The sequence below is a fragment of the Gastrolobium bilobum genome, unplaced genomic scaffold (assembly GCF_033153095.1).
Source record: "Gastrolobium bilobum isolate Gb01-03AN ecotype WA unplaced genomic scaffold, APGP_CSIRO_Gbil_v1 utg19392, whole genome shotgun sequence".
Classification (NCBI taxonomy): Eukaryota; Viridiplantae; Streptophyta; class Magnoliopsida; order Fabales; family Fabaceae; genus Gastrolobium; species Gastrolobium bilobum.
The window spans coordinates 49161-63408 of NW_026899577.1; the positions used below are offsets into that span (position 1 = coordinate 49161).

General features: G+C 31.8%; 1 protein-coding gene across 1 annotated transcript; it reads right to left on the bottom strand.

The window, feature by feature from the left end:
* Nucleotides 1-2443: 2443 nt before the first annotated feature.
* LOC133291627 (putative serine/threonine-protein kinase-like protein CCR3) lies at nt 2444-13469 on the bottom strand (the record flags this gene model as incomplete). Its single annotated transcript, XM_061489913.1, has 2 exons — nt 2444-4835; nt 13432-13469. Coding segments are annotated over 2 exons (2430 nt in total), but the record flags the coding sequence as incomplete, so codon positions are not given.
* Between the last annotated feature and the right edge of the window lie 779 nt (nt 13470-14248).

The window sequence follows — 14248 nt, forward strand, 5'->3', positions numbered from 1 at the left end:
GAACAAAATTACCACATCACTTTTGTGTCCACCACCTCTTCCGTGGGTGCTTATCCATCTTAATCAAAGGTAGTAGTTATGTACATGATTTTGCTATAATAAGGGTAGGTCAAAGCCTCCATCATTCTTCTCTACCCCCACTAACATAATTTGGCTTAATTTTACTTGTTCATGTGAGTGGATGCCCATTCATTCATCTGTGGGAACTGGGAACCAATTCAGTGGATTAAGGCTGAAATATTGAAGAGAATCATAAGTGAAAGTTAAAGTGATGCTCAGCATAGCGTCATGTGAGATATTATCAAAGTAGATGGCATCCTTTTTCTTTTTTTAATACTAAAAGTCGCGGTCAGAAGAATTTAAAAAGTGTCAATTTATCATTTTTCCCTTAAAAGTTAGGGAAAACTTTTATAAACTTTTTTTTATGATATCAAATGGTGGTAGTTCACTTGGTAGGCAAGAGAGTTAAGCAAGGAAAAAGAAAGGGTTTCGATTCAATTTTTACATGTCATCTTTCGAAGGAGCTTAAATATCTTTCTTTCTGATCCATCCCATACTCCGGATTAGTTTCATAACCGGCTCAAAGACCAAAAGCTTGTGAGGATATTGGGGGGTGCCAACTCGCCTCAAAGAAATAATTAAGATTGAGTTAACTCCAAAAAAAAAATCCAATATTTATTTTTGCAGGTATCATAAGATTAAAAAAAAAAATAGGTTTTTATTTATGTAGACTTACAAAAATAACAACCTCAAAATTAAAAAATTGTATTAATATAGTTAAGTGAGTGAGCAAGAACTTGAAGAGATCACCAGAAACGAAAATAACGTTGTTAGGTGATTTCAATATTCTTGGCAGATACTGAATCGAACCTCATGCATATCTTTTTTTTTCAGCACAAAACTTAAGTGGCTCCTTTTTCTCTGGCTACGCATTGTGTAATTGTGATTTTTTTTTTTTTTTACCGTATTTTTCACCATCACAGTAATTGATATTGTTCCATGCTTCAGATTTATCCAATTTATTTTGCAAATAAAGGGTACTCTTCTTGACTCATCTATTTGCAGAGGATATAGTACATAATGTATTCCGAGAATTTGAAGTCACGCAATCTCATTGCACATATCACAATTTTACATACTAGGATTTTTTATGGGACATATTAGACTTTGTTTCCCATCGTTTTGGCATTTAAGAAGGCTTAAAGGATGTTCATGAATCATGACATATAAGTCACCTCTAAATGGCATAAATGCATGAGACTAGTACTCTTGCTTGATCACGAGACTTTTAGTAAATGTATAAATGTGCTTCATGCTATCCAAGGCATAGTATTTTATTTTTTTTAAGAGTTATATAGTCCTAAAATAAGGGTCTTCGTTTTGCTTCATGACGAACGGAGGAAACCACTTCCTTTACATTTTCTTCTCATTGTTCTCTACAAAGAAATTTTAGGACTTCGAGATACCACAATTAGCGAATGCTTAACATTTAAATTTTATAATTCTCGTTATTGATAGTTTTGTTTGTCAAGATTTATAGAACATGTTGTTTGCTTCTAAATGGATTACTCAAAGGAATCAGCTTCTAATCGAGGATACATTTTAAAGAACAAAGTGTATAAAATAATTGTTAATTAAAAATTACGAGAACAAATTCATAGATATTCGTGATCTTTTATCTATACATTTATAGGGATAGGATATTATGCCTACTTCTTTTCATGCTTACTTTACCTACTCATCTTCAATATTATTGTATCAGAATCTCAAACGGAAAGAGAATAAGTGAAAGTTAGTTGAGATTCTGATCTAAGGGTGTTGAAGATTAGTAAGCAGAATATTTTATCCCACATTTATATTATATAAAAGAAATGCTTGAGGAACAAATCCATATAGATTTACAAATATCTAGGACAGATCACATCTGTTGCGTGTAAGCATGAATGAAGCTGGATCCGTAGAAAATGGGCTTAAATTAATGTGCTCCTAACGTGATTTTGAACTCAAATTTGGAAGGTTATAACTTTTCTGAACACTAATTAATGCTGCATGCCCCATGTCTCCTATGCCAGTAATTAAATTAAGAAAATAATAATGAGGGAAGCAATCACTAAATATATTCAAATTTTCTACCAATTCCTAATATGGCTATATAATTTGGGTGGTTTGAGAAGAAACAAATAAGGTGACCTCACTTAATAAGTCCAACAGATGAAGTGACATCTACCTCATTATAGCAAAATCATGTACATAACTAATATAGTTTTGCTTTTCTTTTTTATCTGTCTTTCTTTTGGACCTGACACAGTTGAGAAAGGTCTTTTTATGTTCACCTAAAGTTCAAACATTCATAACACAAAGAATAATTTTATAAAAGAAAAAGAAATTGAAGAGGGGGGCAAAAAATAAAAAGAATTTCATGAATCTATTCAAGGATGAATTTTCATTCAAGTGGGGCAGAGAATGAAGTTATGGAGAGGGTACCAGGGCTACCCTCAACAAAAGTCAATGCCCTCTCCAAGTTAGCAACAATGTCAGTCATGTCAGGCCTTTCCTTTCCCTCCAAGTTCACACAATGCATAGCAGTGTAAGCCATGAGCTCAAGAGACTCAACCTCATTCACTTCTGGTTGTCCAACTCTATAATCCAACACATTCCACAACTCTCCTGCTGCTATCCTTGGCCTTGTGTATTCCACCACTCCAATTGGGCTTGACCCTTCTTCAGTTTTGAACACAGCTCTTTTTCCTGTCAGAAGCTCTAACAACACCACTCCTAAACCATAAACATCACTTTTTGTTGTTAACACATTCAAGACATAGTACTCAGGGTCTATGTATCCAACAGTTCCAACTGCTTTGGTAGACATCAATTCGAGCTCAGTCTCAGGCCAAATTAGTGACAATCCAAAATCAGAAACTCTAGCATTCCAATTTGAATCCAAGAGTATATTTGAGGACTTAATATCTCGGTGAATAATGGATGGAACAGCATAGTTGTGAAGATACTCAATTCCCCTAGCAGCACCTAATGCAATCTTGATTCTCATCTTCCAAGAATTCAAAATGCTGCTACTTTTTTCAGTGTTTTTCTTGTCATGCAAATGATCATAGAGTGACCCATTGATCATGTACTCATAAACCAAAAGCATCTCATCATTTTCCTCGCAGAATCCAATTAGCTTCACCAAATGCTTGTGGTGAAGCCGGGACAACAATGCCAATTCAGAATCAAAAGCAATTTCTTTTTCCTGGAATTTCTTCTTCTTAGTGCTGGTATCTCCTCTTTTAATGGCTACATCACGACCATCAGCTAGCTTGCCTTTGTAAACACTGCCAAAGCTACCAGCACCTATCTTATTATCTACTGAGAAGTTGTTTGTGGCTATGGCTAGTTCACGTAATGAGAAACTCTCAGTCCTGTCTACACGCTTTGATGATGAACCACTCCTATGTCTCCTCAATCTTATTGAGCTCTGCCTTCTGCTAGAAAAAGATCTTAATGTTGTGCCATTAGAACCTTGATTAGGCATGGGAACTATATCCACATAGGAATCAGACTCATTGCTTGTGGGTTGCACAGAATTATCAACTTTTGTCTTCAAGCATCTTCTTGCTCCAATCCAAAAGAAATAAAGAATTGTGCATAGACCTGCAAAAGCCCCAACTGATCCAACAACCAGAAATACCAACCATTCCCTTAAGTTTTTCTCTTTAGCTGAAGAAGACTGTTGCTTTGGAACTTGTGATGATGATGGTGGTGGTGGCAATGGCAAAGCAAGTGGAAACTCAGTCTTGCATGAATAGCAAATAGTTCCAGACCCATGACATAGCATATCAGAATTAGGATATGTACCACAAGAACTACAAGCATCAATAACACATGGACCTGGAAGAATCATTCCCAATGGAAGATCACTACTAGGCAAATGAAGCTTAGAAGACCAACCAGGACCCCAACAAATCAGAGACAAATTCCTAGTTGTCAACCCACAAACAAAATCCAAACCAGCAACTAATGACTCAAAAGAAACACCCTTTATCACATCACTATCAAAATCAAACCCATTGACACCACCCCAGCACACAACAAATCCATTTGTGCTCCTAATAGCACAAGAAAAATCTTCTCCCAAAGCAAGACCTGAAAACCCTGAAGCTGAACTGAAAGGAACAATAACACCAAATTGACTAGAAGAACCATTGTTGTTTCCTCTACAAACCAAAACCCCATTAAGGGTCAATCCACAAACATGAGAAACTCCAGCAACTAAACTTGACATTGACAAATTACCAAACAGTTTCTGAATCTCATGACCAATAATGTTCCCACCCTCACCCCAACACAAAACCTTATTGTTCTCCTTCAAAACCCCACAAGAAAAACCAGACCCAGAAGTGATGGTCCTAAACCTAAACCCTTCACCAGGTGAAGGAAACTCATCACCATTTCCCCCACCTCCTCTCCAACACCTTGCCACACCAGAATGCAACTCTCTGGCACAAACCTGAGTATCACCAACTGCTACATCACTCAACTGAACCACATCACTGTGAAACAACCTTCTGGGTTTGGACACCAAGCTTGACACATTGGTGTCCCAACAATGGAGGCTGAAGCCACCGGACCTGAGGCCGCAGAAGAAGCTCCGGCCACCGGAGATTGCCTCGAAGGAAACGTTTGGAAGGATCACCGGAACACGTTTCCCCTTTTGGTAGCATTGGATATGCTGGTTTTTCTCCCCGGCAACTATGCCGCAGACGGTGGCGGTGCCGTAGGTGACGGCGATGGTGGCGGCGGAGCCAAGGCCGTTGACGGCGGTTATGAAGAAAATGGCGGCGAAAAAGAAAGATAAAATGGAAGGTGTAGTTGTTGTCATTGGGAAGGTGTAGGCTTCTTCTTCTTCTCCATTGAAGTTCTGAGAGTGAAATAGTTTGAAAGGTCGAAGAAGAAAATGTCAGAGAACCAAAGAGAAAGTGTCATGACTCATGAGACAATAAAACAATAATAATAATAATAATAGGGAAATTATATTGTAACAATCAATCAGTGTTATTATTGTTACTATCAATTAATTCAATTTTATCGTTAGATCGATTATACTGATCCAATGATTATATTTATTTTTATCTTTGTATGGTTATGATTTTCCATATTTAATGTTTTATATTTATTTTCACCTTTGTATGGTTATGATTTCTCATATGGAAATCATAATCATACAAAATGGAAATAAATATAATCATTGGATCAACATAATTGATCTAACGGTGAAATTGATTGGTAGTAATATTGATAGTAACATTAGTTGGTTTTACAATATCATATACTATCCTATAATAATAATAAATAAATAAATATACTATTTATTTTCATTTATAATCTCTTACAATCATATCTTAATCGTTGATTTTTATCAATTTAAAAGTTATAATTTATTAAAAATTAATAATTAACAAATATCATCCAATAAATTATAACTGTTAAATTAATAAAAATTAACAGTTAAAATACTACTGTAAGAGATTATAAACGACAATAGATTATACGTATAACATTCTTCGTAGTAGTAATAATAATAATAATAATATTATTATTATTATTATTATTATCTGTGATTATAGCTGCATCGGTTATTTTTTAAGATAAAACCCAAATGAAGGAATGAGATTATATATTTTTTAATGACCAACTTAAATGAGAAACAAACAAGATTAAAAGTGGAAAATAAATTCAACTTTTGGTGAAGATGGCATGCTCCACGGGACCATGCATGGCTTTGACTATTCATATTTGAAATGTGTAAAGAGATGCTTAATCTTGATTGACTCGTATAATAAATTCTCTTAAAAACATGGACATGTATATGAATATTTCGACTTTTTATTATTTCTACTAGGAAAGAGTTTAATTGCTACAAGTGTATATGAGTTTTACGTTAATATTTACTATTATTTTCAGACATCATTATTTATTATTATTTGATTCTCTCATAAATTAAAATAAAAAATAATTAATTATGCGTTGAAATATTAGTTTATTACAAAATGTGTTCTTATGATTTAATTTTATTTAGCAATATAGTTTTATGATTTTTTTTATAGTTCTATAAGTTTTCAAAATATCTTGAAAATTACATTAATGCAAAAATTACTTAAAAAATAATGTGTATCCGAACATAAGATTTCATATTATTATATCTAACTAACGTTGGAGTCTGCCTTTATTATATAGTGTACCACACAAAAGATTCTTCATCATACTTTGTTCCTTTTCTATTTCTTTTTATGGTATTTTGTTTTTATCAATCATTATTATTATTGTTATTAGTAGGAAATGGTAAGAAAAAGAAAAACTAAAAGCACAAAAAATAGAAATAAAAATAACCTAAACTTAAACCCCAACCGGCCGAAGGACTTAAGTTTGAATTGAAAATAATCCTTCATCTCGGTGTCACAATATTAAATTAGTGGTATGAAAACGTCTCTATATATAATTGAAATATTCTTTATTTCAAGAAATAGTATTTTAATTAGAAGTAAACGTCATATACATACCTGCTCTTATTTCCAAACAATTTTTAAAAGAAAGAAGGATCTTGTAACGTTGACATAAATTCGCATGTGAGTTAGTTGTTCGGGTGACATGTGAACCTCTTCAACTATATAATTTCATATAAAGGCTCTTGTCTTTTTATGCAATACAGTGTTGCAATTTGGTTTGATTTGACAGGTTAGAAAAATAACTCTATTTTACTTGGTCACTGCAAGAAAACACAACATAAAGTGAGTTGTCAATTATCGTATGATCCGTTTGCAGTACTATTGTATAATAGTGACTAGAAAACAACATAGGGAGAAGGAATTCACGGAAAGTAATTAAAAAAGAAAGGTTGATGATTAGGAATTCCTCTCCACACTTGACCCAGGAAGGATCCAAGGTGTATCTGCGAAAATTTTATTGTAATACGGCGGCAGCAGATATATCATTTCAATAGAAATACGTTACGTGACCAAGTTAAGTTAGTATATTTTACACTTTTCTTGCAAAGAGATCTTGTGTATCAGAAAATAGACTCTGTGATGATCCAGTCTTACGGTCCTCTTGGTAAAATATAATGCGATGCATCAGAGGTATATTTGATTCAAGAGAAATTTTTTGATATCTAAAAATCACAATTATTAAAAATACACTAAAAATTGAATTTACTCGGAATGTTACGAAAAAAGTGTTTGTTCGTTAAAATATTACCAGAAATATTAAGTAAAGATTATTGATTTTATGTTTGGTTTAGAACGAAATATGACTTGAAATATGAGGTTATTTTACAAAAAAAAAATTCAAACTATTTTTATTTTTGTAATTGATAGACTGGTTCTAGATTTTGATGTGTGTTGGAATTTTTTTTGTCTCAAAAATTGTTATTGTGTTTTTTCTTTACTTGAAATTCTGAATTATCATATTATTTTTGATAATCTAAATAGTGACTTTTCTTTGTAAATCAAATTACCGGTAAACTTTGAATATCCGGAAATTAATTTTTGTTACTTCTACCAAACATGATAATTGAGGTTTACCAGAAAAGATTTATCAGTAATTTTTTTTATACCCTTGTATCAAACACACCCTAAATTCTAATATATCCGATATACTGAAAATGCTCTTGTATGTCTGAGTTAGGCCAACTCTTTGGTTTCTTTTATTTAGATGGTAATATTATCACGGGTATATCGAATATTTTGTTACAGAATATTCTGTAATTTATTTTTAATTATATACTTTTTAGAGTACATAGTTATAATATTAAAAAAAAATTAATTATATACTTTTGGGAGTACATAATTAAAAACTAATTGCAGAAATAAACAATATTATTCTTACAATATGATTTTTATATTTCCCTATTATTACATATTAAATGATTAAATTCAGTTAATTTATACATGCTAAAATTTCATTAAGAGACTCAAACTCGAAACCTAGTCTATTAGAGCTTCTAACACCAAATTAGTATTTAAAAAATTAATGGTAAGACCACCAAACACGTGGATCAATTGATTAGAGATGTGCCATCTTAATTAGTAATATCAAATTTGAATATCTACAAATGTAACTCTGTTAAAACTTGATACGCAATTATGTTAAAATTTGATAAAGAGAGCTTTATCACTTTTACTCAACTCAAATCAGATTTATCGAATAATCGATGAACCGAATAATAAATAATAAAATTAATCGTAGGATAAACACATCATACATATCCATATATCCTATTAATCCAACCTTTCTTTAGTTGTCTTTGTTATGATCATAAGTAAACTACATTCTTTTTGTTTTAAATTTACGCGACTGCTTATTTGTTTTATATGATAGGGGCTACAGCTGTGTCCAGATAACCTAACAGATTTTCAGAGAGAAATTTAACCTTGGTCAAATAATATCATTTTTTTAATCAAGACAATATTAAATATACATCGTTCCAGACCCTGAAATTATAAAAAAATTGAAGACGGGGTCGCAAATAGAGTTCATTTTTTAGGTGCGCTAAAGCAATATCATTCAGGAAGGTGACGCACTAATTAGGCCTTGAATATATTGTACTACACATAGATGTAGAACATAAATGGTTCGCCTAGAATATTGAGATGCATAATGGTGAAGCTGAAGAGGATACAACTATGTAAATAAAATAGGCTGGTGTACAGGGATTTACGGCCTAGTCTATATTAGGTCAGATTTAACTTATTATAAGTAGTAAAATAGAATAAGTTTAGACTTTTAAAAAAATCTATTTAGAAAACAGACCATAGATTTTTCTATACATGTCAAGCCTATAAACCTACAGGCTGACCTATATCATATTATTTATTTAAAATATAATAAATAAAATTATTATTTAATAATTTTGAATAATAAAATAATATTATTTTGATTATTCTTTTAATTGTTGAATGTTTAATAGGCTTAAACAGGTTAAGAGGCCTAGGTTAAGATTTTTTTTTTTTAAATATAGGTCAGAACAGACTTATAATTTGGAGCTACACAGGCTAATAGACCAGACCATACTCAATGTTTTTTATACAAACTTGATCTATTTAAATCAAAGCCTAACCTAGCCTATTTACACCCCTAAATACAATGCATACAGTAATATCATTTACCAATCCTTCTGTGTCTAATTTATTCATATGAAGAGTCCTATAAATGCAAAAACGACCCACTATGAAAATTAATCAAGTGCTTAGGGAAACACCATCTCACCAATAAAGTCACAATAAACAAATTACTCTACAGACACCATGCCATTTAGAAACATGTTTGCATACGTACATCTAAATTCAAGTGGTGTCTAATATAAAAAATGTTAGCTTGTTCATTTAAGTTTGATTTAACTAGCATTCCTAATTGTTGTAACCAACTTGGTTCTTCAATTGAACATTGCATCACAGATACTGGTAATAAATGATGTGTGAAATCCACGATGAGAGACAAAAGAGATTATCCATTATAGCAAGTCAGAAAATTGTGAACAGTGCGAGAAAAGCAAATAAATCCCATGTAAAATCTAATCCAGAAAATAGATAACCCTGTAAAATGTTAGTCATCTAATATAATTTATGGGTTTATACTTAATGAGTTTTTTTATGCCATAAAAACAAAAATCATATGAGATCCATATATTAGAAAAAGTCATGTGTGAGATCAATGTCAGCACGAAAATTAAAAGATGTGTAGGAAAAATATTTCTTCTCATATTACAATGTCATGAGAAGTATAAAATCTATAATTTATTGTGTCTAACCTGTAAATATATTAGTCAATTGATGTAAACATTATTTTTCCCAATCCTATGTCTCCAATGAAGGAAGCTATATCGTAAAAGGAAGGCAAAAATCTGATACTATTATCATTAGTTACAAAATTCTACATATTAAAGAAAAAGAAGCAGGGAAGAAAGGGTTGGAAGGCTGAGAGAGTAGCTATAGAAAATGCTTATATATGATGGAGTAAATTTGACCCTCTTATTCTTGACTACTCCCAAGTGCTAAGTGTTTATTCTCTGCTTGTTCTATATACATGGATAGCTAGGAAAGTGTCTAGCACTATCAAACGCCAATTTTGTTGCTCAAAATGTTGGTAGGTGTATGTCTATATCCAACATCACTGGCTCTTAACTGTGTGTATCAGTGCCTGCATTGCAATTCTTGTTTGACCCTTAATTTGTTTGCTTCTTTTTTAAGTTATTTCGACGTGATCACAACCATGGCATTCTGAATTGACTTTCTTCATATGGGAACAAATGAGGAAAGCCTACATATCAACGAGCAAGGATACAGTTAACTTCTAATTTGGAACATCTAGAAGAGGACAAAATCCAAGGGAAACAAGTTCGTAAGACCAAATGTCGTGTGAGTGAATGCAAGATTATCTATGTATGTTATAAAGGAAATTACCCTTATTTCATCACATTTTGATTATTCTCAAAATGTTAATATAATGGAAAAAGTGTGTATCATTTTAAAGGATGTAAAGTTGTGTTATTTTAAGTGAAAGAAAAAGATAGATAAAAGAGGAGAGAGAGTGGACAAAAAAAATAAAAGGTGTGGGTCCCACCTCTTTGTGAGAGTGAAATAACAGAAATTGTGTCATTTAAAAGGACAAATATTTTTTCCTAATATAATTCATTCGAAACAACTAAAAACAAAGGATAAAAAATTAAGATAATTACATTATCATTCTTTCAAAATATTATCGACACTTTGTATGATTGAATAAGAATTCAAGTACTAAGTACTATATTCTTTTTTAAATGATAACTTTTTGGATAATTGAAAAGAAAAATTCAAGAGGTAAGTACTTTATACGTATTTTCTTTCAAAAATATAAAATAAAATATTCAGATTGACATTTGACACCTTGTTCAATACGCTAGTATAAATAAAAAAAGTCTCACAGTAGATAACAAAATATAAAAAAAGTAAATAGGAAAAAGTGATGTGGCAGTAAGCATACTAGAAAATTAGACCGTATCTTTACAGTTTAGGGCTTTGGGTCGTGTTAGTACCAGCCCATGTATATTGGGCCACATTCCCAAACCGTCCCACTTTTTTCCATATAGCTAATGCCTAATTATATCAAATATGAATACACATCTTGGTGCATTTTTTTATACAAATATCATGTGGAAGCTCTTATTTTTTCAAAATTTCAACAAATTCAAATCTGTTTATTTTGATATTCAAATGAAATCAAGCTGTTTGGGAGGAATTGTTGAAAAGATGAAACAGAGCAAGAAGTGAAAGTGTGAGATAAAAAATCGATTGTGCTCTAACCAATCATTTCAACAGTATAGTAAATGTTCACATGTCAATATAATTATCATACCAAGAAAAGGAGTACAACTAAAGATGATTGATGATAATATCAAAACAATAAAAACAAAAACGATTGATAGCTGAAGAAGATAAGTTCAGAGGAGTTCTAATTTCGTTCATCATATGAGTTCGTGTGATTTGATTTGATACTGAGTTGTATGTTCTTTTCATTTTTGCTACACATATATGGGCAAGGGCTGTGATCAATTAACTTAAAAAAGAATTTTTACGTGTAAAAAAGTATTCAAATTTCTCTGTATAAATAATGTTTTTCTTTAAATTATAATACAAGTAAGTTTCCTTAACTACATAATGTTAGTGTGACACTTGTTTTTGTCAGCTTCATCTCATCTCTATTTTAACACAAATAATACCATGTCAATGAAAAGTATGTCATTCATTAACAAATATTAGCGCCATATGACTAAAAGAAAAAAAAGTATATAGAGCCATATCAATAACGTATTGATAAGGAGAGTTTATTGTATGAATATAAAACTAGTCAATTAACATCATTTAAATTGAGATATCAAATTCGAGTGCTGAAAATGAAAATGAAAATATTTTTGGAAGAGTTGCCCTTATAATAGATTCAACAATGCTCCAATCGAACTAATCGGATAATCAATGAACTGATAGATATATGTATCATTTAAATTAAAATTATGGATATATATATATATATATATATATATATATATATATATATATATATATATATATATATATATACCATTTGAATTAAAATTGTGGAAAACATATTTTACAATAATGGGAAGATTAAAAATTCATTCGAGGCAACAATTATATGTTATAACTAATAATGAGTATTGATTCGTCCAATAACTATTGGACTGAATCAAACACATTTGAGCCTGTAACTATAGAGTTGTATTTGGGTTGATGTGTTATTTGCGAGTTACTTGATTGGTTGGCGAGATGCTTGGGCTGGAATTGGCGCTTTGGAGTAGTTGGAGGAGATTGGAGGTGACTACTTGCAAGATATTTCGATGCTCAAGTTAATAAGTGTTCAAGTATTTATGGAAGGTGATCATACCAACGCTTAATGCCTCTTTATTTCTAGTATATGAGCATATTGCTTGTTCCCCCTTAGTATAATGGTCTTCACTTCTATTAGTGGATAGTGGTAATCTTCTCAGGCTATGCCTTTGTAGATATAGTGACATGTGGGTATCTATCTTTAAGGTATTGGTCCTTATAGGGGTCATGGTGCTCTGAGCAACTGATATCGTATAGCTGCAATTGACCAAACAACTGGTCATGTGTGTCAAGTGGTTGTGGGATTGTCACAAATACACAAGACGGTTGTGTTTTTTTCTTTACTAAGTCATAGTCTTTTGGGTCTTTTATCAGTTGGGCCTATAATCCCACTTGGAATAGGTCAAGATCTAGTACTCATTTGCCAAGGTTTGAATGAAAAGGTCCAGCTCAACTGACTCTTCATGACACCAAATAATGGAAAGATAGTTGTCTTTCTTTCTCATTGAATAATACCAAAGAAAGGGATAAATAACTCATCCAAATCTTCAATTCTTTTATTTTATTTGATTTTATTTTTTATGATACCAAACAGACCCTAGAATACTTACTTACTTACTATGTAAAAAGATAAACAATTTAATGAATAAATTATTGAACTTAAAAGACTATGTAATGTTTCTGAACAGAATGATACATTAACAAAGTAAAGGAATTCGCATAGGCAAGGCAACCCCAGTTGGTGCGAAGTGTCTACCACTATGCACTTTTTAATGCCAAAAGAAAATGATAAGAAAGTATGAAATTTGACATTTGTGGTTATTACTTATTAGCATTACAAAAGATGGCACAAAAATATAAAATTCCAAACAATATTAGATAAGAACGGAACCTAACTTGACTAGGCTGCTAACTACTATGTGAGTGGAATTTTGAACATGTTCATCAAGAATCTTATTCAGTTTTGGGAAACCTGTTCATGTCTGAGGGGGTGGTTTCATAAGAGCTTAAGGTGGTGTTTGGTTGGGAGTTTTTTAGGGGATATCTATCTTTCTCAAGTATGGCTTTTAGAAACACCATGTTTGTTTCAACGTTTTTCACCAAAAACCCATCTATTCAATTTGTCTGGATTTATGAGAAACATAGATATCCGCACTGTTTAAAAACCCAATTTGAAGGTGGGATTTTTCGGAAAACCGGTTATCTGGCTTTTAATGCATTGTTGATTTTATAAAGTTACCTAATTTTTCCAGTAAAGTTTTTTCCCACCAAACAACTTTTTTTTACATTTTTCTACCTATCTCACTTTATCTATCTTTCCAATCATTTCTCTATCTATCTCATTTCCCTACTATTCCAAAAAAAATTCCTCAACCAAACACCACCTAAAGGTAGGAACCAAATGTAGCTCGTTATGGCCCACATACATGTTAGATATATAATACATTTAAAAAAAAAAAAGATGACTCATTTTTCTTCCATTTTATTGTATCTTTTCCTTACTTTATCCTATTTTCATAATGAGAAAGTGAGTCACATCAAACCAAAATGCCTATCTTATGCCCAAAGTTTCCAGAAGTCCTATAATGGCACACGCACTAACGACTAACCCTATGTGTATCCTTTTATGGTTGGACTTGTATGCATAATCCTCTGTTTTGGGGAAAGGCTTCAACTTTTTCTCTTTTGTATTTTTCTATAATAATGAGGAAACATATCACTTTGCAGATGGTAGCCTGAAGATTAAAGACAAGATGCTCAACCAATGATAATAAGCCTTGTCTCTCTGTAAATTAAGGCTTTTATCATCCCAACTTTCATACCACAAGACGTCAATTTATATATAATAATGTATCAGCATTCGTTTAATGAGT